Source organism: Anguilla rostrata, chromosome 16, assembly GCF_018555375.3.
Source record: "Anguilla rostrata isolate EN2019 chromosome 16, ASM1855537v3, whole genome shotgun sequence".
Taxonomy (NCBI): Eukaryota; Metazoa; Chordata; class Actinopteri; order Anguilliformes; family Anguillidae; genus Anguilla; species Anguilla rostrata.
The window spans coordinates 9,203,134-9,228,978 of NC_057948.1; the positions used below are offsets into that span (position 1 = coordinate 9,203,134).

At 40.8% G+C, this 25,845-nt stretch overlaps 2 protein-coding genes across 8 annotated transcripts in view; both read right to left on the reverse strand.

The window, feature by feature from the left end:
* Positions 1-1,734: 1,734 nt before the first annotated feature.
* Positions 1,735-18,655, reverse strand: LOC135241489 (alpha-1,6-mannosyl-glycoprotein 4-beta-N-acetylglucosaminyltransferase-like). Of its 2 annotated transcripts, XM_064311949.1 has the most exons (4): positions 18,112-18,655; positions 6,421-6,609; positions 5,177-5,435; positions 1,735-3,243 (listed from the first exon to the last, which is right to left on the reverse strand). In XM_064311949.1, the coding sequence occupies exons 2-4, from the start codon at positions 6,583-6,585 to the stop codon at positions 2,072-2,074; spliced, it is 1,596 nt and encodes a 531-aa protein (XP_064168019.1). In that variant the 5' UTR covers positions 6,586-6,609; positions 18,112-18,655; the 3' UTR covers positions 1,735-2,071. The 2 variants fall into 2 exon arrangements, with proteins under 2 accessions (XP_064168019.1, XP_064168020.1); XM_064311950.1 differs by lacking the exon at positions 18,112-18,655 and having other exon boundaries at positions 6,421-7,752.
* A 1,350-nt stretch (positions 18,656-20,005) lies between these two features.
* The window catches only part of tead1a (TEA domain family member 1a), an 82,334-nt gene continuing 76,494 nt past the window's right edge, over positions 20,006-25,845 (reverse strand). For all 6 annotated transcript variants that reach the window (XM_064311953.1, XM_064311952.1, XM_064311951.1 and 3 more), the window contains 3 exons: positions 25,409-25,549; positions 24,407-24,559; positions 20,006-23,950 (listed from right to left, as the gene is read on the reverse strand). In XM_064311953.1, coding sequence (XP_064168023.1) covers positions 23,837-23,950; positions 24,407-24,559; positions 25,409-25,549 — 408 coding nt within the window. In that variant the 3' untranslated portion in view covers positions 20,006-23,836. The remainder of the gene's footprint in view (positions 23,951-24,406; positions 24,560-25,408; positions 25,550-25,845) is intronic.

Genomic DNA, 25,845 nt, shown 5'->3' on the forward strand with positions numbered 1-25,845 from the left:
AAAGTAAATAGAGTTTGAGAACTTTGGTTCTGATTTGAGAATAACATAAATATTCATAGCAGCTAGACAACTTTGTTTCTGATTTGAGGAGATGTACATGAATATTCATAACAGCTAGAGAACTTTTGTAAATGAAGCTTTTTCCATTAAATGTTTTTTTTTCAGTTGCGCATTAAAAAAAATTTTAAACGGATTTTTCACACGGCACACCTGACGAGGCACCAGACTGCCGCAGCACACCGTTTGGGAAACACTGACCTAGCAAATGACAGGGGGTCTCCTCAAAGCCAGCCGCCAATCACATCCTCCCATTTCACGCCTACGGTGAATTGTTTTTGCTCAGTGTGGAACATTGGCTTACCCAGTAGCCATCGTACCTTGACTAGATTTCTGTGACTTGTGATTTTAAGCTTCTCACATGGACGAAAACGATATCCGAACGAATGGTTTGAGAATGGATTGTGCAGGAAATAGATTGACGCGAGTTGTACGAGGCATGGTCATCATCAAACAATCTATGGAGTATGGCGCCCTCTTGTGCTCAACTATTAGTACTAGGCCTTTCTGATGGGGCCTAGTACTAATAGTTGTTCTACGCCTGACTGATTTTTAAATATGTTTGAATGTATCAGGTGTAGATGAATACTGTCACTATTTTCAAATCAATGTGAATAAAAACTAAAAATCGAACTATGTTTAGACATTAAATACATTTGAACATATATGTACTTCTTTGAATTCTCTAACTTCTCTAAAGCTTTCAAATCTCATTACTCATTATGTGGGGGCTGATGTGGGGGGGGGGGGGGTCATTCCACCACCGGGGGGGCCCAGACAGCAGGCGTGACCTGGGAGTGCAGGCACGCAGAGTGGGAGGAGCCAGGTGTGCTATGGTTGCAGAACAAAGGGCTCTAGTGCTTGGATTGTATCGTATTGTGACCCAGCCTGACCGTATTTGTGACCCAGCCTGATCGTATTTGTGACCCAGCCTGATCTTATGGTGACCCAGCCTGATCGTATTCGTGACCCAGCCTGATCTTATGGTGACCCAGCCTGATCTTATGGTGACCCAGCCTGATCTTATGGTGACCCAGCCTGATCTTATTTGTGACCCAGCCTGATCTTATGGTGACCCAGCCTGATCTTATGGTGACCCAGCCTGATCTTATGGTGACCCAGCCTGATCGTATTCATGACCCAGCCTGATCTTTTGGTGACCCAGCCTGATCTTATGGTGACCCAGCCTGATCGTATTTGTGACCCAGCCTGATCTTATGGTGACCCAGCCTGATCTTATGGTGACCCAGCCTGATCTTATGGTGATCCAGCCTGATCTTATGGTGACCCAGCCTGATCTTATGGTGACCCAGCCTGATCTTATGGTGATCCAGCCTGATCTTATGGTGATCCAGCCTGATCTTATGGTGTGCCTCTTTAGTGTCCAACGGAAACACTCAGGAGCCGTACTTGCACTCACAAAGAGCTCTGCTATTATTGCGTCACACCTGATACACATCATTAGAGGCCCAATGAAAAGGCACAATAACTGATGCAAGTTTATAAAGCCTGATGGTAATCTTGTCATAAAATCATAAATGCCAGAATGCCTTGTGAATGATTTGCTTTGAGTTGTATTTACCCATTCACACCCAGATAGCACCCGCACGGGTAGCGGAGGCTCATGGGTAAAATCCTGATGGTATACTGGGATGTAAACAAGTGCGTTTGAGGGGCTGTTGATTAACCGGTTTATTCAAAAAAATTTTACATGCTCCTCCTCAATTTGGAATTGTAAATGGTCTCAAGTCACATCCTGGTAAATAAAAAAATAACTCTCAAATTTACGGTTATCATATAACGTATACCAAATTTCAGTAAAAATTTAGAACAACAAACTTAGAGTTAAGTTTTAATTTTTTCCTGAAAATTAACTTGGCATAGTTAAATCTATTTATTTTATTCTTTTTTACGATAATGTATCTTTTGTGGCAGTGCCATGTCGAAAGTGCCATCATTTACTTTTACCGACAAGACAAAACAAGAAGGGCTGAGAGATCAGTTTGTGAAATGCTCATTTTGTTGGCTCTTTGACGGTTGCATTGCCTGTCTTCTCTATCCAAACGCTGAGGTCTTGGAGGATAAGCCACTCTTTCTGATCTTCAGTGACCCGTACCCTCAGGCAGTCCACGGGCCTTCTGACCCCCAAACCCGGCCCTTCCACATCCAGAGTTCCGTTCACGAAACGCCCTATTCTGCGGTACGTCTGGCAGGCGTCGAGGCTCCCTCCGCAGGCTCCCGCCCAGCCCACCTCGGCCAGCCCCGCCCTCAGGACGTCCCCGCAGTGCTCCGGGGAGCCCGTCAGGACCCGGACCCTCCGGAGCGCCGCCGGCTCCCTGAAGCGCACGGAGACGTGGCTCCCGTTGGCCACCCGCTGGCCCCAGAAGAAGCCGAGCCCCTCGTAGGCCGCCTCCAGGGTGTTCCCCTCGAAGGCCTCCATGTCCGTGGACACCGCGGCCGGGGGGTTGTCCCCGGAGGGGCCGGCCCGTTCCCGGAACTCGTCGTCCTTGAGCGAGTTGGCGCCCCCCTGGAAGGAGGAGAAGGAGCCCACGTGCTGGAAGAGGGAGGGCCGCACGCGGAGCAGCTCCCCCTGGGCCTTGGAGCGGAAGAAGTGGTCCAGCAGCCAGTCGCAGGGCATCTCGCCGTAGAACAGCAGGAGGAAGCGGGCCAGCGCGGGCAGGTCGGAGCCGCGGTACGGCTTCCCGATGTAGCCCAGCTTGGAGAAGGCCATGGTGGTCCAGGGCCGGGAGGAGGCCTCCGCCTTCCTCCGGATGGACAGCAGGAAGTTCCTGGCGCAGCGCACGTCGTCCTCCAGGACCAGGTGGTGGCGGGCCAGGCCCGTGCAGAAGTTGGACAGGAAGGCGTAGTCCGCGTTCTGCTTGGAGCGGTACCGCACCCGGTCCTCCGAGTCGCCGTAGTTGCGCTTCAGGCCCTCCAGGGTCGGGTAGGCCGTGCGCGGGGAGGCGATCAGGAGCAGGCGCCTGGCGGCCAGTTGCCCTCGGAACCGGTCCGACACCTCCCGCGCGGTCTGCTCCCGGGCCGTCGGGTCCCAGTCGGCCAGGTAGACCACCAGGACCATGTCCTCAACGTCCGACTCACGGGACTGCCGGAAAACGGACCGGAGCGTTCCCAGCAGGTAGTTCTCTTTCTTTCTTCTCACTGAAGATATTCCTATGGATATGTATTCTGCACAAACACAAATCATTTTCAGTGACCAAAAGTGCTAATACTTTTCTTTTATTTAACATTAAGAATGTGGAACATGCTGTCATATTTTTTAAAATGATAACACTGTTTTTTTTTTGTCATAAACGCTCCCTTGATCTTGATCTGCTTGAAAAGGATAGTCCGTCCTAGATTTAATATGGCTAAAGTTCATCCAAGCGCTGCAGCTTTGAAGCCCAGCCCAACTACGGAACGTGATCTTTCCCTTGGAATAAAGGCAGAAGCTAAGGCTGCCCTTATGGAAGTGGAATATACGGCAGTATTTTGTGCATACACAGACTTTCTGGAAAATATAATGTTAAACATACTTCACAGCAATACATTTCCTAAAGACATCTTTCAGTATCTGAAAATGACAATTACTTCAACATTTGTCAATATATTATGAAGTTCTGCAATCAAATCTTATTATAACGTCATATATACACAGTGGGCTCCAGAATTATTGGCACCCTTAATAAAAATGAAGAAAAAAGGCTGCATATAAAAAATGACAGATAATAATCTACATGTTATTTTCAAACATATCGGAAAACTTTTATTTCAATACATTTACGCTCATGCTTCAATGTTTTTTTATTAAGTAATCTAATCTTTTCTGAAAACCATAGGTGCCATAATTATTGGCACCCCTAACAATTACTGTAAGTAAAATCAAGCAGTATGAAATTGGCAATACAATTTTACTTAATTTAATTCATCTCAGTCTAAAGGAACTATGTTGTGTCATTCCATCACTTCCAGTTTCACTAAAGAATAAAAATGAGGTAACAAGCATACAAAATCCCTTTGTCATCCATCAGGATGGGAAAAGCCAAACAACTGTCAATTCAGAAGAGACCAATGGTAATTTACTGTCACAAGTGTGGTAATGGGTACAAAAAAAGATATAAACGGTTAAACATACCACTTAGCACTGTAAGGGCAATAATAAAAAGGTGTAAAACATATGGAATGGTTGCAAATTTTCCAGGAAGTGGAAGCAAGTGCATGTTGTCCCCACGGACGGTGAGGAAGGCCATTAATTACCCAAGGATCACTGTTTAAGAATTGCAGAGATTGGTTTGTTTCTTGCGGTCAACAAGTCTAAAAAAACATAAAATGGCACCTCCATACCAGCTAACTCTTTGGAACGGTGGCACGAAGATAGCCCTTACTGAGCACAATAAACAAAACCAAGAATCTGGAGCTTGCCAAACCTCATTGGAATTATGACTGGGAGAGAGTGCTATTGTCAGATGAGATCAAAATTGAACGTTTTGGCCATACAAACCATCGACATGTTTGGAGGCAGAAATGCTTAAGTGAAATCGACATCCATGTTTTCCAATGGCCATCTCAGTGTCCAGACTTAAATTCTCCATACGCACAAACCTAAGGACATCAATGATTCTGAAACGTTCTGCATGGAGAAATGGTCAAAAATCCCTCCATATGTGTTCTCTAACCTTATCACAAATTATAGGAAAAGACTCATGGCAGTCATCTTTGCCAGGGGTGTTTTCACAAAGTATTAAACCAGGGGTGCCAATAATTGTGGAACCTGTTTTTAGGGGAAATATATTTTTAATTTAAAGAATTTAAGACTTTGGTTGATTCCAATGAATCATTAATCAAGCACACTAGATTACACATGTTGGAAAATAAAGCTTATGTCAATAACTATTATTTTTTAGTTTAGAATGTTTTTTTTTTTTAGCATTTTTTGTGCATATTTATCAAGGGTGCCAATAATTCTGGAGCCCACTGTATATATATATATATATATATATATATAGCAATTATACCCAGTTTTGTTAGGGCGCCTGAGCTTCTGAGGCGCAGTAAGAATACATGAAATTCAGCATTTGCATATGGAAAGGAGAAGTGGACCTTTATCATCCGAGATACTAACTTCTGAAGCGTGGACGCTCCCCTGCGAGCATCTGGTATGGGATCCTCAGGGGACTGGCTATGTCCTCTCGGTAGGAAAACGTGCGGTTGAGCGGACAGGTAACCGGAGGCGAGGCCAGGGTCGCGTTGGCACCTCCGATAGCCCCACTGGTCCCGTTCTCTGCGGTCCCGTTCTCTGCGGTCCCGTTCTCTGCGGTCCCGTTCTCTGCGGTCCCGTCCTCTGCGGTCCTGTCCTCTGCGGTCCTGTTTTCTGCGGTCCCCTGCGTCACACAGAAAGGGCCGCACTCACCACCCACGCGTTAATGACACCATAAACACGCCTGTCGCCGTGACGAAGGACAGTCGGGTCGGGGCGGTGGCCGATGACCGCCGGCGTCCGGAAGCTGTTCACACGCCGCTAATGGGGGGGGGGGGGGGGGGGCGTTCTCACCAAATCCGGCACTCGACGCATCCTGTTCGGTTTCTACGGACAGGCTGCGCGGTGCAGGATGGAGGCGGTCCAGAGGGTGGTGTGGTGCCGGCCTGGTGCCGTCGCCGGTTCTGTATTTGCATAGAACGCACACTCTATGCAAATGAAGGCGACCGACTTAGCTTGCTCTGGCTCTGGCAACTGGGATCAAACTCTCAAACCAGGTGCTGCAGGTCAAACATGAGCCAAGATTCCGCTAACTGCTTTGCCTATTTCAAATCTTTTCACAAATATATTCAGTGGACAGTTTAGGTGGAAAAAGAGAAAGTTCATCAACGCTCTGTCATACTGTTCCATTTTGAAAACGGAAGCCAAAACCAACGGCTGCCCAGCGTCTATCCAATCAGGTGCCGGCTGTGTTCCGTGGTAGGCTATGTCACTGGTATGGAGGCATCTGTTTGGCGGAGCCCACCTACACTATTTGCATACTACCGCCCATTAAACGGAGAGCGTGCGGGCCCGACGAGTCCCCACCACGCGCCCTCGCCGGATTCGGTGAGAACGCAGCATTAAACCCCCCACCCCACCATCCCACGCCGGAACAATATCAGAGAGAACAAATACGGGGTGAACGGCAGTGCATTACATTGGTTTACATGACCTGAAGCCAGTGTTTATTAAACTATGAGCCGGGACCCAAAATGGGTGGTGAGGCTGCACGAGATGGGTCCCAGAATGAGCCTGTAGCTCACTGTGCTATGCCAGTACTGTATGTGCATTTCACGAGTCCCGGAAAGTCCTGCGGTGTGAAAAGTGGGAAGACGACGCAGACTCACCCTCTCGGAAACCAAGTGTTTTCTGAAGCCGCTTCTGGAGTGGTTCGTGTAGAAGACGAAGATGAAGGAGCCAGTGAAAAACAGCCACAGGAGGAAGAGGAAGCGGACTGGCAGGTACCTGTAGAACCAGGCCAAGCAGCGCCGGCTGCAGCCCGGACAGCGCATGTCTGGACCTCGGTGACCAAAAAACTGGAAATGACCGTTTAAAAAATAAAATAAGAAACACAACACACGTTCTAATATCCCTAGGTCACAGTTTTCAAGTCAAATCGATTTCTGCGGAGGGCTATACTGCCCTACAAAGCCTAACTGCAGTAACTACGCAAAGGGTAAAACTGAGAAAAATGGCTTTAAAGTATTTTAACTGGCCAGCCAAATGTGTTATAGGTATATCAGTGATATTGCACTAATTGTACATGTATTCATGAGGTAAATTTTATGCCCAAAAACCATGATGGCTGATTTGACCTTTAACCCCAAAAATGTAGTTACTGCACTTTGCCTTTGCATTGCCTTAAATGGTTCTAAGAGCAATGCAAAAGCAAAGTGCAGTAACTACAATGTTCTCAGCTTTTATATTGTGTTGTCAGTGAACAAAAACTATTTTGACACTGATTTTGTTATAATTGTATTTAACAGTAGGCTATTTAACAACTCTACTTATGGATTTGTGCATGTTTAATTAAGTCTGGACAAATTGAGAATTTTAGACGTTTAGTCTTAATATCATTTCATTTCACTTTTTTACTTATTCACCTATCTAGATAATTATTTTCCTATCAATTAAACTTTGCATCATCATCTTCAATTTCATCATCGTTGTCATCACCACCACTGTTGTTGCCTTGATGACAATCACATTAATAATTTTCATTATCCTTGTCTTTACTATTTAACACAATGAATAAATACAAGGCTACACTGAATCACAGTACAATGTGTTCATTATATTACATGTTTTAAACAGCGGCGTGTTTTGGTGGAGCGCAAAACTTTCCTTTAAACTAATTGATCTCAAACTGTTTTAATTAATTTTCAGTGATTAACAAGCATGCAAACGATCTGACTAATCAATTGGAAAGTGACAGACAGCTTCTTCGCATTGTGTTAGGGAGATTAAATGATAAATGCGATTTAGAAAAATCCGTTTTAATCACTAAGCAGTGGCAGAAACTTCCCTGATTTTCCTTGAGTATCAATACAATTAATCCACAAAATAGGCTACTCAATACTATCATATATAGCCAGCTCTCCCCAAATAGGCAGTTTTAGCGAGTAGCCTAGGCCTTATAGCCTACATTTATTTTCATTTGCAGTACGAAATTGTGCACATTTTAATCTATATTATTTGCGGATACATGCGCTTCTTTCTCCGCACTCGTATTCCTACAATGCGTAGGCTAGATTGTAAACAATCTTTAAGTGCATGACATGGCATCGGCGATGATGTGAAGTTACAGATGATAATGTTACAGCTACAGGGAGCAGGTAAGATAACGCTAGCTAACTAAACATCGCCTGTCAGTCAGCATATATAGCGAGGCTGACAGGTGTTTTATAATGTGATTGCTAGTTTCTCAACGCTTAATGTCATCGTTACTTAGCCTACCTGGGTATTTTCTTTTCAACACCAGTTCCACTATCCTCTTTCCCCTGGATAGTGCCATCTTAAACAGCTTTGTTGTGTGAGGTTAGATGGGTGAAATCGGCTGGTGGTAGAATCCCAAAGCAGTCGCGTGAGGTAACTTAGATGGGTAGATCGTAAAATCGGCCGGTAGAATCCCAAAGCAGACCGCAGTAACTTCACTTACTGCGGTCTGCCATGGTTTTGAGTCGGGTTTTGTAGTTTCTGCAATTTTTATACCGTTTTTTCTCTAAAACTTTGTCACAAGATAAAACAGATATCAAGAAGTTCATTTTTAGTTATAACTCAATTTCGACCAAAATGTAGTTACTGCGGTTAGCCTTTGGACGGCAGTATAGGCTTATGTCCAAAATGTGAAAATAATGCAAAAAAAGTAAAAATGCAATTAATTGATTTGGATCAATAGGAAATCATCTTTATTGAACAACCCCGGTGAAATAAATGAGCAACAATGTGTTTGAAGACTTTTTTGGAAGAAATATATGTCAGTGGAAAATCAGAAAAATACATAAGGCTATAGGCTTATGTCCAAAATGTGAAAATAATGCAATAAATTAAAAAATGCAATTAATGGATTCCAACGCATGAGAAATCACCTTTATTGAACAACCCCGGTGAAATAAATGAGCAACAATGTGTTTGAAGACTTTTTTGGAAGAAATATATGTCAGTGGAAAATCAGAAAAATACATAAGGCTATAGGCTTATGTCCAAAATGTGAAAATAATGCTAAATTTTTAAAAATGCAATTCATTAATTCCAATTCATGGGCAATCACCTTTATTGAACAACCACAATGAAATAAATGAGCAACAATGTGTTTGAAGACTTTTCTGGATAAAAATCTGTGTCAGTGGAAAATCAGAAAAATACATAAGGCTATAGGCTTATGTCCAAAATGTGAAAATAATGCAATAAATGTAAAAATGCAATTAATTATTTGGACTAGAATCATCTTTATTGAACAACCCGGTGAAATAAATGAGCAACAATGTGTTTGAAGACTTTTTTGGAAGAAATATATGTCAGTGGAAAATCAGAAAAATACATAAGGCTAAAGGCTTATGTCCAAAATGTGAAAATAATGCAATAAATGTAAAAATGCAATTAATTGATTTGGATCAATGGAAAATCATCTTTATTGAACAACCACGGTGAAATAAATGAGCAACAATGTGTTTGAAGACTTTTCTGGAGAAAAATCAGTGTCAGTGGAAAATTAGAAAAATACATATGGCTATAGGCTTATGTCCAATATGTGAAAATAATGCTAAATTTTTAAAAATGCAATTCATTAATTCCAATGCATGGGAAATCATCTTTATTGAACAACCAGGGTGAAATAAATGAGCAACAATGTGTATGAAGACTTTTTTGGACGAAATATATGTCAGTGGAAAATCAGAAAAATACATAAGGCCATATAGGCTTATGTCCAAAATGTGAAAATAATGCAATAAATTAAAAAATGCAATTCATTAATTCCAATGCATGCGAAATCATCTTTATTGAACAACCCCGTTGAAATAAATGAGCAACAATGTGTTTGAAGACTTTTTTGGAGAAATATATGTCAGTGGAAAATCAGAAAAATACATAAGGCTATAGGCTTATGTCCAAAATGTGAAAATAATGCTAAATCTTTAAAAATGCAATTCATTAATTCCAATGCATGGGAAATCACCTTTATTGAACAACCACAGTGAAATAAATGAGCAACAATGTGTTTGAAGACTTTTCTGGAGATAAATCAGCGTCAGTGGAAAATCAGAAAAAAACATAAGGCCATATAGGCTTATGTCCAAAATGTGAAAATAATGCAATAAATTAAAAAATGCAATTATTGATTCCAAGCATGAGAAATCACCTTTATTGAACAACCCCGGTGAAATAAATGAGCAACAATGTGTTTGAAGACTTTTCTGGAGAAAATCAGTTCAGTGGAAAATTAAAAATACATAGGCTATAGGCTTTGTCCTATATGTGAAATAATGCTAAATTTTTAAAAATGCAATTCATTAATTCCAATGCATGGGAAATCATCTTTATTGAACAACCCCGGTGAAATAAATGAGCAACAATGTGTTTGAAGACTTTTTGGACGAAATATATGTCAGTGGAAAATCAGAAAAATACATAAGGCCATATAGGCTTATGTCCAAAATGTGAAAATAATGCAATAAATTAAAAAATGCAATTAATTGATTTGGATCAATGGAAAATCATCTTTATTGAACAACCACGGTGAAGTAAATGTGCAACAATGTGTTTGAAGACTTTTTTGGAAGAAATATATGTCAGTGGAAAATCAGAAAAATACATAAGGCTATAGGCTTATGTCCAAAATGTGAAAATAATGCTAAATCTTGAAAAACGCAATTCATTAATTCCAATGAATGGAAATCACCCTTTATTGAACAACCCAGTAAATAAATGAGCAACAATGTGTTTGAAGACTTTTTTGGAAGAAATATATGTCAGTGGAAAATCAGAAAAACACATAAGGCTATAGGCTTATGTCCAAAATGTGAAAATAATGCAAAAAATGTAAAAATGCAATTAATTGATTTGGATCAATAGGAAATCATCTTTATTTAACAACCCCGGTGAAATAAATGAGTAACATTGTGTTTGAAGACTTTTTTGGAAGAAATATATGTCAGTGGAAAACAGAAAAAACATAAGGCTATAGGCTTATGTCCAAAATGTGAAAATAATGCACAAATTTAAAAATGCAATTAATTGATTTGGATCATAGGAAATCACTTTATTGAACAACCCGTGAAATAAAAGAGAACAATTGTTTGAAGACTTTTTGGAAGAAAATCATGTCAGTGGAAAATCAGAAAATTACATAAGGCTATAGGCTTATGTCCAAAATGTGAAAATAATGCTAAATTTTTAAAAATGCAATTCATTAATTCCAATTCATGGGAAATCACCTTTATTGAACAACCACAATGAAATAAATGAGCAACAATGTGTTTGAAGACTTTTCTGGATAAAAATCTGTGTCAGTGGAAAATCAGAAAAATACATAAGGCTATAGGCTTATGTCCAAAATGTGAAAATAATGCTAAATTTTTAAAAATGCAATTCATTAATTCCAATGCATGGGAAATCATCTTTATTGAACAACCCCGGTGAAATAAATGAGCAACAATGTGTTTGAAGACTTTTTTGGAAGAAATATGTCAGTGGAAAATCAGAAAAATACATAAGGCTATAGGCTTATGTCCAAAATGTGAAAATAATGCAAAAAATGTAAAAATGCAATTAATTGATTTGGATCAATAGGAAATCATCTTTATTGAACAACCCCGGTGAAATAAATGAGCAACAATGTGTTTGAAGACTTTTTTGGAAGAAATATATGTCAGTGGAAAATCAGAAAAATACATAAGGCTATAGGCTTATGTCCAAAATGTGAAAATAATCTAATAAATTAAAAAATGCAATTCATTAATTCCAATGCATGCGAAATCATCTTTATTGAACAACCCCGTTGAAATAAATGAGCAACAATGTGTTTGAAGACTTTTTTGGAAGAAATATATGTCAGTGGAAAATCAGAAAAATACATAAGGCTATAGGCTTATGTCCAAAATGTGAAAATAATGCAAAAATAATAAAAATGCAATTAATTATTTGAATCATAGGAAATCATCTTTATTGAACAACCCCGGTGAAATAAATGAGCAATAATGTGTTTGAAGACTTTTTTGGAAGAAATATGTCAGTGGAAAATCAGAAAAATACATAAGGCTATAGGCTTATGTCCAACATGTGAAAATAATACAATAAATTAAAAAATGCAATTCATTATTTCTAATGCATGGGAAATCATCTTTATTGAACAACCCCGGTGAAATAAATGAGCAACAATGTGTTTGAAGACTTTTTTGGAAGAAATATGTCAGTTGAAAATCCGAAAAATACATAAGGCTAAAGGCTTATGTCCAAAATGTGAAAATAATGCAAAAAATGTAAAAATGCAATTAATTGATTTGGATCAATAGGATATCATCTTTATTGAACAACCCCGGTGAAATAAATGAGCAACAATGTGTTTGAAGACTTTTTTGGAAGAAATATATGTCAGTGGAAAATCAGAAAAATACATAAGGCTATAGGCTTATGTCCAAAATGTGAAAATAATACAATAAATTAAAAATGCAATTCATTAATTCCAATGCATGGAAATCATCTTTATTGAACAACCCGGTGAAATAAATGAGCAACAATGTGTTTGAAGACTTTTTGGAAAAATATGTCAGTGGAAAATCAGAAAAATACATAAGGCTAAAGGCTTATGTCCAAAATGTGAAAATAATGCAAATATTTAAAATGCAATTCATTATTATTCCAATGCAGGATATCATCTTTATTGAACACCGGTGAAATAAATGAGCAACAATGTGTTTGAAGACTTTTTTGGAAGAAATATATGTCAGTGGAAAATCAGAAAAATACATAGGCTATAGGCTTATGTCCAAAATGTGAAAATAATGCAATAAATTAAAAATGCAATTAATTGATTTGGATCAATGGAAAATCATCTTTATTGAACAACCCGTGAAATAAATGAGCAACAATGTGTTTGAAGACTTTTCTGGAGAAAAATCAGTGTCAGTGGAAAATAGAAAAATACATAGGCTATAGGCTTATGTCCAAAATGTGAAAATAATGCATAAATTTTAAAAATGCAATTCATTAATTCCAATCATGGAAATCATCTTTATTGAACAACCCGGTGAAATAAATGAGCAACAATGTGTTGAAGACTTTTTTGGAGAAATATATGTCAGTGGAAAATCAGAAAAATACATAAGGCTATAGGCTTATGTCCAAAATGTGAAAATAATGCAATAAATTAAAAATGCAATTCATTAATTCCAATGCATGGAAATCATCTTTATTGAACAACCCGTGAAATAAATGAGCAACAATGTGTTTGAAGACTTTTCTGGAAAAATATGTCAGTGGAAAATCAGAAAAATACATAAGGCTATAGGCTTATGTCCAAAATGTGAAAATAATGCAATAAATGTAAAAATGCAATTAATTGATTTGATCAATAGGAAATCATCTTTATTGAACAACCCCGGTGAAATAAATGAGCAACAATGTGTTTGAAGACTTTTTGGAAAAATATATGTCAGTGGAAAATCAGAAAAATACATAAGGCTATAGGCTTATGTCCAAATGTGAAAATAATGCTAAATTTTAAAAATGCAATTCATTAATTCCAATGCATGGGAAATCACTTTATTGAACAACCACGTGAAATAAATGAGCAACAATGTGTTTGAAGACTTTTTGGAAGAAATATGTCAGTGGAAAATCAGAAAAATACATAAGGCTATAGGCTTATGTCCAAAATGTGAAAATAATGCAATAATTAAAAAATGCAATTAATTGATTCAACGCATAGAAATCACCTTTATTGAACAACCACAGTGAAATAAATGAGCAACATGTGTTTGAAGACTTTTTGGAAAAATATATGTCAGTGGAAAATCAGAAAAATACATAAGGCAATAGGCTTATGTCCAAAATGTGAAAATAATGCTAAATTTTTAAAATGCAATTCATTAATTCCAATGCATGGAATCATCTTTATTGAACAACCCGTGAAATAAATGAGCAACAATGTGTTTGATGACTTTTTGGAAGAAAGTAAATGTGCAGATGCAAAATGAGAAAATACATAATGTGCTATAGCTTATGTCCAAAATGTGAAAATAATGCAAAAATGTAAAAATGCAATTATTGATTTGGATCAATAGGAAATCATCTTTATTGAACAACCGTGAAATAAATGAGTAACATTGTGTTTGAAGACTTTTTTGGAAGAAATATATGTCAGTGGAAAATCAGAAAAATACATAAGGCTATAGGCTTATGTCCAAAATGTGAAAATAATGCTAATATTTAAAATGCAATTCATTATTAATGCATGGAAATCACCTTTATTGAACAACCCAGTGAAATAAATGAGCAACAATGTGTTTGAAGACTTTTCTGGAGAAAATCATGTCAGTGGAAAATTAGAAAAATACATAAGGCTATAGGCTTATGTCCAAAATGTGAAAATAATGCATAAATTAAAATGCAATTAATTAATTGACAATCATGGAAATCATCTTTATTGAACAACCCGGTGAAATAAATGAGAACATGTGTTTGAAGACTTTTTGGAAGAAATATATGTCAGTGGAAAATCAGAAAAATACATAAGGCTATAGGCTTATGTCCAAAATGTGAAAATAATGCATAAATTAAATGCAATTAATTGATTGGACAATAGAAATCTCTTTATTGAACACGTGAAATAAATGAGCAACAATGTGTTTGAGACTTTTGGAGAAAAATGTTCAGTGGAAATAGAAATACATAGGCTATAGGCTTATGTCAATATTAAATAATGCTAATTTTAAAAATGCAATTATTAATTCATGCATGGGAAATCACTTTATTGAACAACCGTGAATAAATGAGCACAATGTGTTTGAAGCTTTTGGAAGAATATATGTCATGGAAATCAGAAAAACATAAGGCATAGGTTATGCCAAAAGTGAAAATAATGCAAATCAGTTTAACAATCAGTAAAATTGTTGATACATTTATTGAATTAATTGGAAAACTGGTAAATGTAAAAGAGAAAAATGTTTAAAGACTTAATGGCAGCAAATGTGTTATAGGTATATCAGTGATATTCACTAATTGTACATGTATTCATGAGTAAATTTATGCCCAAAACCATGAGGCTGATTGACCTTTAACCCCAAAATGTAGTTACTGCACTTTGCCTTTGCATTGCCTTAAATGGTTCTAAGAGCAATGCAAAAGCAAAGTGCAGTAACTAATGTTCTCAGCTTTTATATTGTGTTGTCAGTGAACAAAAACTATTTTGACACTGATTTTGTTATAATTGTATTTAACAGTAGGCTATTTAACAACTCTACTTATGGATTTGTGCATGTTTAATTAGTCTGGACAAATTGAGAATTTTAGACGTTTAGTCTTAATATCATTTCATTTCACTTTTTACTTATTCACCTATCTAGATAATTATTTTCCTATCAATTAAACTTTGCATCATCATCTTCAATTTCATCATCGTTGTCATCACCACCACTGTTGTTGCCTTGATGACAATCACATTAATAATTTTCATTATCCTTGTCTTTACTATTTAACACAATGAATAAATACAAGGCTACACTGAATCACAGTACAATGTGTTCATTATATTACATGTTTTAAACAGCGGCGTGTTTTGGTGGAGCGCAAAACTTTCCTTTAAACTAATTGATCTCAAACTGTTTTAATTAATTTTCAGTGATTAACAAGCATGCAAACGATCTGACTAATCAATTGGAAAGTGACAGACAGCTTCTTCGCATTGTGTTAGGGAGATTAAATGATAAATGCGATTTAGAAAAATCCGTTTTAATCACTAAGCAGTGGCAGAAACTTCCCTGATTTTCCTTGAGTATCAATACAATTAATCCACAAAATAGGCTACTCAATACTATCATATATAGCCAGCTCTCCCCAAATAGGCAGTTTTAGCGAGTAGCCTAGGCCTTATAGCCTACATTTATTTTCATTTGCAGTACGAAATTGTGCACATTTTTAATCTATATTATTTGCGGATACATGCGCTTCTTTCTCCGCACTCGTATTCCTACAATGCGTAGGCTAGATTGTAAACAATCTTTAAGTGCATGACATGGCATCGGCGATGATGTGAAGTTACAGATGATAATGTTACAGCTACAGGGAGCAGGTAAGATAACGCTAGCTAACTAAACATCGCCTGTCAGTCAGCATATATAGCGAGGCTGACAGGTGTTTTATAATGTGATTGCTAGTTTCTCAACGCTTAATGTCATCGTTACTTAGCCTACCTGGGTATTTTCTTTTCAACACCAGTTCCACTATCCTCTTTCCGCTGGATAGTGCCATCTTAAACAGCTTTGTTGTGTGAGGTTAGATGGGTGAAATCGGCTGGTGGTAGAATCCCAAAGCAGTCGCGTGAGGTAACTTAGATGGGTAGATCGCAAAATCGGCCGGTAGAATCCCAAAGCAGACCGCAGTAACTTCACTTACTGCGGTCTGCCATGGTTTTGAGTCGGGTTTTGTAGTTACTGCAATTTTTATACCGTTTTTTCTCTAAAACAAAGCAAAATTTAACTCTGAAACTTTGTCACAAGATAAAACAGATATCAAGAAGTTCATTTTTAGTTATAACTCAATTTCGACCAAAATGTAGTTACTGCGGTTAGCCTTTGGACGGCAGTATACATGCTCATAGTAGTTCATCACATAAACCCCCATTTATATTACTTCCCTCTTCGCCCGTTGGGGTGATCCAACTGTAGCCGTTACAGTACGCTGGTCCCCTCGCTGCCACGCAGCCCATGTTTTTTCGGGAGGGTCCCACACATGCAGGCGAGCCTCCGCAGTGCCCTGCAGCTGGCCGACCGCTTCATCGCGCTCCGGTCCAGGGAGGGGCTCGCTTGCCGAAAGGTTGCACGGCAGGACGTGAATAAAGATCACCTGGAGGGCAAGGCCCAAGGCCCAAGGCCCCAGGCCCGAGGGTCAGGTGGCCGGGCTCTCTGGCGGGGGCGGGGGACAAGGCTCCGGTGCCTTGGTTGGAGGTGATCTGGCACGCGGCCCCCCACCTGGTGGGGGACTTCGACAAGTTTTGGAAACCGGGGGCCTCTTGCTCACGAGGCGACAGCGCTACCCACCGCACCACCTTGCCGCCCACCCCCAACATTCATGGTTGACGTTCAGGTGACTGAAGTTGACTGACGGGTGTGAGCCGCGTGTAGAAGCACTACCCCTTAAAAGGAAGCTGTTTAGCTGCCGGCTTCAGTTTCAAATAGAGCACCAGGACAAATAACAGAAAGCCTCAGAGGGGCTGAACGGCTGCAGTTGAGAGAATAGTGAGGTCAGGACGAAGACCAGCGCAGAAAATATGCAACGGACTGTTTAAATGATGGCATTGAAACTGCATTTTCTTAACATGACTTTTAAAAAAACTGACTCACTGCTCTACTTTCAGTTGAGTTTTTTCTGGCTTGAATCCCTGTGTACATTTCTGCGTGCTCATCAGAAAACGAATTAACAAAATGAATGCGTCTCTTACGCTTATGTTATGTCTGTACCAGGATCCTGCTGGAAAGTCCATTGGATGTGCTAATCTTGCTGTTGAGATATTAGCGATTATGTTATGCTGACAGGCCACCATGTTGTATGATTTACACAACAACGACATATCTTAGTTCAAGGACATCCAGGAAGCCAATGTGTCATAAAAATATATGTACTATTTTAAGGGTTTGGTCCTCATCAAACCGATAAAAGATTACACGGTAACAGGGACCTGCCTTTGAGCCGAGCGTTTTATCAGTTCAAGCATCTGCTTATCGTTTTTTAAGGCAGGAATGTTTGTTTAAGAGCACGCCTGATGGAAAGATGTCATAGCGCTCCACGGCTTCTCTCAGGACCGAATGCGGATCTTCAACCGGAACCTTCACTTCGTATTTGCCCGTGCATCTGTTAGTAAATCACTCATCACTGGGATCATTGAAAATGCTGTATTCCAACTCAACAGAAGCGTTACTATTTCATAGGACGGAGTGTGGCACAGTGGGTAAGGAACTGCGCTTGTAACCGAAAGGTCGCAGGTTCGATTCCCGGGTAAGGACACTGCCGTTGTACCCTTGAGCAAGGTACTTAACCTGCATTGCTTCAGTATATATCCAGCTGTATAAATGGATACAATGTAAAGTGCTATGTAAAAAGTTGTGTAAGTCGCTCTGGATAAGAGCGTCTGCTAAATGCCTGTAATGTAATAGTCCGTCCTCTTGTCCGTTAATGGCATTCCTAACCTTCGGTCCACAAGGACAGTTGATGAAAACACAATACCTGATGTTAGGTGTCAGTGCTGACAGTGCTAAAGAGCGGGTTAGCTTAGTCATCCCACAGACATAACACTGGAACACATGAACACGTCAAATTCTTCTTACCGAAAGGGGAAGTACCTGGACGAACCTGCAAAGTTCTGGGGAAAAAAAAAAAAATCTTGTGGACAGACGATACACCAAGAGCTCTATCTTCTGGAATCAACGTTGCGTGGAGCGCGGGCACGATCTTTGGCGCGGCGAATTGCGCACGGGGCTGGCTTGTGACTGACGGAACCCCGGGGACCAGAGGTGAGCAGCGCCCAGTGCAAGGTGTGCGGGGCACCTGGAAACAGGGCGGGGTCATACTGATTGGTAGTGGGTGAGGTGCAGCTGCATTTGTTGATAGCCAATCAAATTACCTCTTATCATTCTCTTTTAAGGGCAGTGCGCACTGCCGAAGTCCATAGCCAATCAGAGTGGCGGCCATCGTTCCCCGTTTCCCACAATTGGCCGCCTGCAGCCGTATTTCCTATTTTTAAAACAGTGCTTGCTAAATGTATATCAATCGTATGTTTTGGAGATCCCCACATAGCCATAATTAACGAGTCCTCCCTAACAGAACTATGTGGAATGGAGAAATTACATTTGAAATCGAAGACAGTTTTCATGTCGGATCTTTAATGCGATTGGTCAGCACCCCGCGTTGCTGGTTGTTTTGCCGGCTTGCCTAGCATCGCCAGCTATCCCAGCATGCCTTGCGGATGCAAAAAATTGGCTCCCATATATAAAAAGTGATGTTATTTCTACATGGCAAAAGCAAAATATATAAAAATACACTTTAACAAAATCTGAGAATCTGAACTTTGACCACATGTGAATTGTTTAATTACAAATGTAAAATGATAGAGTAGAGCCAAATCAAGAAAAAACACATCTGTCAGTAACATTATGGAGCTCACTGTATATATAGGCTATATACACTCACCGGCCACTTCATTAGGTGACAGGAGAGGCACCCGGTGTGGTCTTCTGCTGCTGTAGCCCATCTGCTTCAAGGTTTGACGTGGTGTGTGTTCAGAGATGCTCTTCTGCATACCTTGGTTGTAGCGACTGGTTATTTGAGTTACTATTGCCTTTCTATCAGCTCGAACCAGTCTGGCCATTCTCCTCTGACCTCTGCCATCAACAAGGCATTTTCGCCCAGAGAACTGCCGCTCACTGGATATTTTCTCTTTTTCGGACCATTCTCTGTAAACCCTAGAGATGGCTGTGCGTGAAAATCCCAATAGATCAGCAGTTTCTGAAATACTCAAACCAGCCCGTCTGGCACCATTAACCATGCCACGTTCAAAGTCACTTAAATCATCTTTCTTCCCCATTCTGATGCTTGGTTTGAACTTCAGCTGATCGTCTTGACCATGTCTACATGCCTAAATGCATTGAGTTGCTGCCACGTGATTGGCTGATTAGATATTTGTGTTAATGGGTGCAGTTTGCAGTTGAACAGGTGTACCTAATGAAGTGGCCGGTGAGTGTATATACACGAGAGCATTGCTAAGCACCTTGATGTGTGTGCACCCACACTTTCTGAATAAGACTGGCCTGACTGGCCCTTTCTGGATAAGACTGGGAACCCCAGCTCTAAAACATAAAAAGCACCTAATTAAGAAAAATTAACAGCTTGTTAAATTTCTGGGATTGCGGTTCAGGTTGGAATGAAAACCAGCATACACAGTGGTCCCCCAGGACCGAGTTTGAGAACCAATGGATATACTTAAACTCAAAACGTTTCCTTACATTTTAATTGTAGATTATGCTTTGGTTGGCTGACACAGTAGGGCTGATGAATGGGAATACACACGCACACACACACGCACACACATTATCTCTCTCCCTCTCTGAAACACTGGTGGTGTACTGTAATACTCTGTGAATACAAAGGCAAGCATGGTTAATGAGCAGAAAGTGGCCATGATGTCAAGGTTGTGTGCTGCATTGAAACGAAAGAGAAGTCATCCAAGTTTTAATATTTATTTTCATTTGATATTGTATGCATACAAAGTTCCTAGAAAGCTACAAAATATCTACCACTTTATCAAGAAGGCATCAAAATGTTACGGAGCAAAGACGAGACCATTTTGCAGTAAAGAACACACGCGCGTAGACACACATATGCGTGCGCACCTGCACGCACGCAGGCAGGCACGCGCGCGCACACACACACACACACACACACACACGAATAGCCAGTTTCCTCCTCTCTCTCTCCTGTCTCTCCCCTTTACCATTCCAACAGATAATAAAGATCTCACACGTTTGTACCGAGAAAAGCCAGGATACATCATTTTCTTTATACAAAGCACCTTTAAAAAATCTCTGCACACACACACACACAATCGTTTTTTATTCCAAGATACTATATGAACTAAAGAAAAGTTCACTTTAAAGCCAATCATTTAAAATGGTTATGAACAAAAAGGTACCAGTACCTACACAGAGACAAAACACAAAACGAGTAAGAACTAGAGCTAAACTGCCAATACGTTCGCGTCAAATCTCTCTTTTCCGCACCGTGGAGGTCGTTAAAATGTTTCCCCGACATTCGCCTTGTTTTAAGTTCATGAACCCAACTTGACCCCCATTGAAACTGTAGGTATTCAAAGCGAGATTGACCTGGCAAACGTACCAGCAGTGCAGCGGTAACAGGGACCATTGACTCGGGTTCAAATATACTCAAGTCGTCACAAAACCATTGTATACGCGAAGCACGATAAAAAACAGGAACCGAGTTCATCTCATTGTTATTCAGAAACGTGAACAAGTACACAGGGCGAAATAGTAATAAACAATACCCGCCCCACCCCTCCCCTATCCCCGCCTCCAAAACGTAAAAAATAAAAAACAGGTTAAATAACAAAGGCTATTTGATTGTGAATGGTATGACGACACCTGTAGTCTACTTTAGGCGTATAGCAACACACAGAGCAACCAAGCCAACTTATTTTGCATTCGTTACTTACATCTACTTTTACTTGTTTAAGAAGTGGTGTTATAAAGCTGTTAAAAAGATTGCGTGAACCCATTCCAATAATCGGGACTGGCGATATTCAACAGTGCTGGTCTTTAGTGTTTCATGAGAAAGGAGAGTCGATGTAACCGTGTCTGTTCTGGCACTGTGGATAATTAAGGATGCTCCTTAAATAGAGATACACCGTTGGTTTCACTCGGGTGAACCGGCGGCATCACCGTCGGCTCGCTGTTACGTCTATTTCAGGCCACTCTGGGTTCTACACTCATGAGTGTTCTTGCGTACCCTTCAATGCAGAGCTCCCACCAAAAACAGGAATGGCATACCGCTCTAAAGAAAAATACAGGAAAACACTTCCGTGTGATTAAGAACATATGGCGAACCCATGTTGACAGCGCACAGTGACTGATCGCACGTTTGATTGGCTATCAAACGGATTTGGCCGAGATTTATATCCAAAGGTTGTACGTCTGTCGTCTTTTCAAGCTCGGCCCTCACTCCCCCACCTTGATACAGAGGAACAAACCGAAGCCAAATATTAATACTGAGTAATGCAAACGATTCTAGTCATGTCGACAGACGATTAGGCAAAGATTTCAACAGTATTGGTAAGAAAATTACTTTTGCTGGAAACAAAATCTCATGCTCAAGAATATTCCCTTTCACAGGAGTTAACATTAACACAAAGGTGCCTTTTAAATATATTCTGCACCATTTTTTTTTCAATGTTACCAAATTATGTCCTTTTAAAATCTTAATCTTCTATATTTCTGTCAAAAATGTACTGTGCCTCATCAATCTATTACAAAAACTTAAAAAAGGCATTGTGGTGATCCGTTTTCTCACTTTTTAATATATATATATAATTTTTTGGTTTTGCTAATGTTTATAATTCTTAACACGTTGTCTTTTCTAAGCTGGAAATTCCAAACCAAAGGCACTTTCATGCTACAGTGCAGGGAAATGATTAGAGATCTGATATATCTCCATAGATATATATATATTTTTGGTCTTTTAGACAAAGGCAAAGTCAGTTTAGTACTGTATATACTGTTTTGCATTGAAATGTAAATAAAAAGGGTATATATATGTATTTATATATATATATATATATTTATGAATAGAACTTGAAAGCGATTTCTTTATTAATCTATTATTACAGTCACTTCCTGATATGGCGTGATGAATGTTGGCGTGTCTATGCAAAAGATATGGGCAGGCAATTCTTCTGTTCACAAAAACTGCTGATCTCGGGCGCGTTTCTAAATGACAGACGTGTCCTCACAAATTAGCGACGGTCAGTGGTACAACGTACACTAAGGCACTGTATACAGATACGCTTTGGCAGTTCTGTACGGCGAAACTCCTATCGTGCGTGACATTTAACGAGACGGTCTTCCAGCTTAGGAAAGAGATCACAGCTTTCGTGGCATCTTTTGGAATTCACACCACACGCGTTTAATTAAGGCTCGGAGTTGTAGAAAATGAATAGTGTAGGCCACAGATTTATAGGACTCGTGTAAGCAAAGGCAGTGATTGACTGCACAAATGGACAGGATTAACAATCATTTAAAAACGATTTCAATGGCCAAAGAAAAAAAAAGATCAAACATTTATATATTTATAGCCTGTTGAGGAGTTATGCACCATAGCAAAGTAAATGCCACTGAAAATAAAGGTAACCTGGTTTCCCAGTTTCTCATTATGTTACATTTTCAGAGATTCGATCCCGCGTTTCTTCGCACGCTGGGATAATTTTCTTAATGTAATCTTAAAGGCAGTGTGTCAGGCACCCTCAACGAGGCCCGTCCAATCAGAACATCCAAGTGCTTCGGACAAAAGTGACGACTCAGAACTGTAGTGCTTTCTACTTCGGACAAAATTACATTAGGCGACTCCAAAAGATTCCTTTCGTTTCTATTTTTTTTCGGTTGGAAAGAAAAACACGTGCAGGCCGGGAGAATTTAAACGAGTTGAGCTCTTTTTTTTCTTATTGCGGTTTGAGAGTAGGTCGCGGACAACGTCTGGACGATGGCTGATTGATACGTCCTTAGTGCTATAGCAGTACAGCGCGTTCACTGCGGCTGCTTGGTCACTGGTTCAAAGATGCGGCTCAATTCTCCGAATGCTGCAAATGTTTTTCCTCCGGTAGTGTCCTTGTACTTAACAATAAACCGCAATCTTTCATCTTCTAAATAGTTCTCATTTGTAAATGTACTCACCCCCCAAAAAAAGAGATATGCTTCAAAAACTTTTCTTTGGAAAACATGCGTATGTGTGTATGTGTACACACGTATACACGCAAAGAACCGCACACAAACACACGCGCGCACACCGTGTAGTTTACGCAACTCACGAAACAAAGGCTACTGTCAGTTTTTTTCTCCTCCTCGATGGACCTCACTGGATGAAAAACAGAAAATAAAAAGAAACCTGCTAACGAAACACAACCCGGCCCAACAGATAATTCTGTCTGGCGTTACGCACTGCCACAATATATGTACTTTGTCCTACAGACAGATATAAGCTAGTCATCCATTAAAATGAACTACTTTACGTATCAGAACAAAAAACAACTGTACCGCAATTCACAGCTGCAGTCATACACATACACGTTAAGAAAGACAAAAAAACAATAATAATAATAATAATAATAATAATAATTAATAATAATAATAATAATAATAATAGGCTTCACCCAAATGTGACTCAAAGCAGTCTGGGTCTGATTTCAATTAGAGGCACTGCCACTTGTAATGAGGTTTTTTCAGTCTATGTTGGAGGGGGCCTTGGGCACGGGGATGGGGATGGGGGGGGGGCTCATTCCTTGACCAGCCGGTAGATGTGGTGCTGAGCCCCGTGCTCGCTGTTGGACACCTCGAACACGCACGCCATGCACAGCAGGGTCTCCTGCGTGTCCCTGTTGGTCACCACCTGGAACACAGGCAAAGAAACGCGGTTACGGTCGCGTCGCGGTTACGGTCGCCTCACGGTTACGGTCGTGCCGCGGTTACGGTCGCGTCATGGTTACGGTCTCGTTGCAGTTAAGGTTGCCTCGATTTCAGTACGGTCAGCGTCCAACTGTTATTACTGATGGAATGTTCTGGATATTTTAGCTCTGAATTCACACAAATAGTCGGTACGCTGCATCAAAACTTAATTAAGGGTAAATGAATATTCTAATCACAACATGTGAACTGCTTTTTGGTAAGTACATATCATTAGGTTGCGCTGTCTCCGTCTAGTGGAGATAATGAGGTATAACACACTCACTGGCATTTCCTTGGTCTCGTTCGGCTGTTGGGGCAGTACGTTCCCTGAGGCCAGCCCTGGTGGCCAAGGTGGGGGGGGGGGGTGGGACTTGATTATTTGACAGACAGCGATGCTTACCAACAGGATGGTGAAGTTCTCCAGGACGCTGTTCATCATGTACTTCTCGGGGAGGTGCTTGAGCTTGTGGATGAAGTTGATCATGTACTCGCACATGGGCGACCGGCTTATCCTGTACACGAAGCGCCCGTTCTCGAACCGCGCGTACTCCGTCTGTATGGGGGGGGGGGGGGGCGGTGAAGGGAAAACCACAGATTAAAAAAAATTATAATTAATTTAAAAAATGATTTCAGTTCCTTAGGTTCCACTAGATAACAGTACATAGTACAACAGAGATAGGACAGAATAAAATAACTTCAGAATAAAAAAACGTTCTTTCCAAAAGAAATCCAAGAATGGCAGCCAGACCTGGGTCAAATACGTATTTGTTTTGGATTCAAACTCTTTTCTACGCTTTACTGATCTTGCCTGGTGTGTTGGAACCAATGAAATATTCTCAAAAACTGCAAACCCCGCCTTCTGGTTATATTGGCAGGCTCAATTACACCAGGCAAGATCAGTAGAGCACAGAAAAGTATTTGAATCCAAAATCAAATAAGTATTTGTCCCAGGTCTGACGGGAGCAGCCTACAACATACGACTGCGCAGTGCACTGCGCAGTGTGGTGTCCGGAGGCAGAACGCAGCTGACAGGAACACGGCTGCATGAAGTCAAACAGAAAAGCACAACCGCTCAATTAAACTAGCCACCGCTATCGCGGTCGGTCCCGCGTGTAGAACTGGGCGATGGCCGAGCGTTCTACGGACGCTAAAGCACAGACGTCGCTTAAATGAGACCAATCGACTCGTTCTAATCTCCTACGAGCTCACCGACGGTGCCTTTCGCGCATAGTTACGAGTCGTAACCGCGGGACAACGTCGGCGGCTCCGACAGGCGAACCCGTTAACGGAAGCCCTCGGGCCGCACCAACAAGGCCGTCGTTCCGGAACGTTGCTAGGGTTAAGTATCCCCCGCAGGGCCCCGTCGTCGGGGTCGCGGGCGGCGCCACGGGGCGGCACTCACCTCCACCTTCTCCACCACCTGCTTGCCGAAGGAGCACACCTTGGTGGAGCAGGTGATGGTCATGTTCTCCGAGCTCTCGTACTGGCTGGTCACGCCGTAGAAGGCCCCGGTGTCGTCCAGGATGTTGCAGTTCAGGTCGGCCTGGTGGGGGGGGGGGGGGGGGGGGGGGGGGGAAACAAAGGGACAGTGAGGCTCGCGTCAAGTCGCCCGCACCCCCACCGCCGAAACGCGGTCCCGGACGACGTCTCGTACACACACACACACACACACACACACACACACACACTCCCGGGCGGAGTTCGTTTGCCCGTTTCCTTCATTTGACTTCTTTCCCTTTTCGATTTCTTTCGACACGGACAGCAGACCCGGTTTTCTGGTTTTCAAAACGGTCAAATTCGAACCCTGCGTTTTGCTGGGTTAAGCGTGCCGCTTTGTGT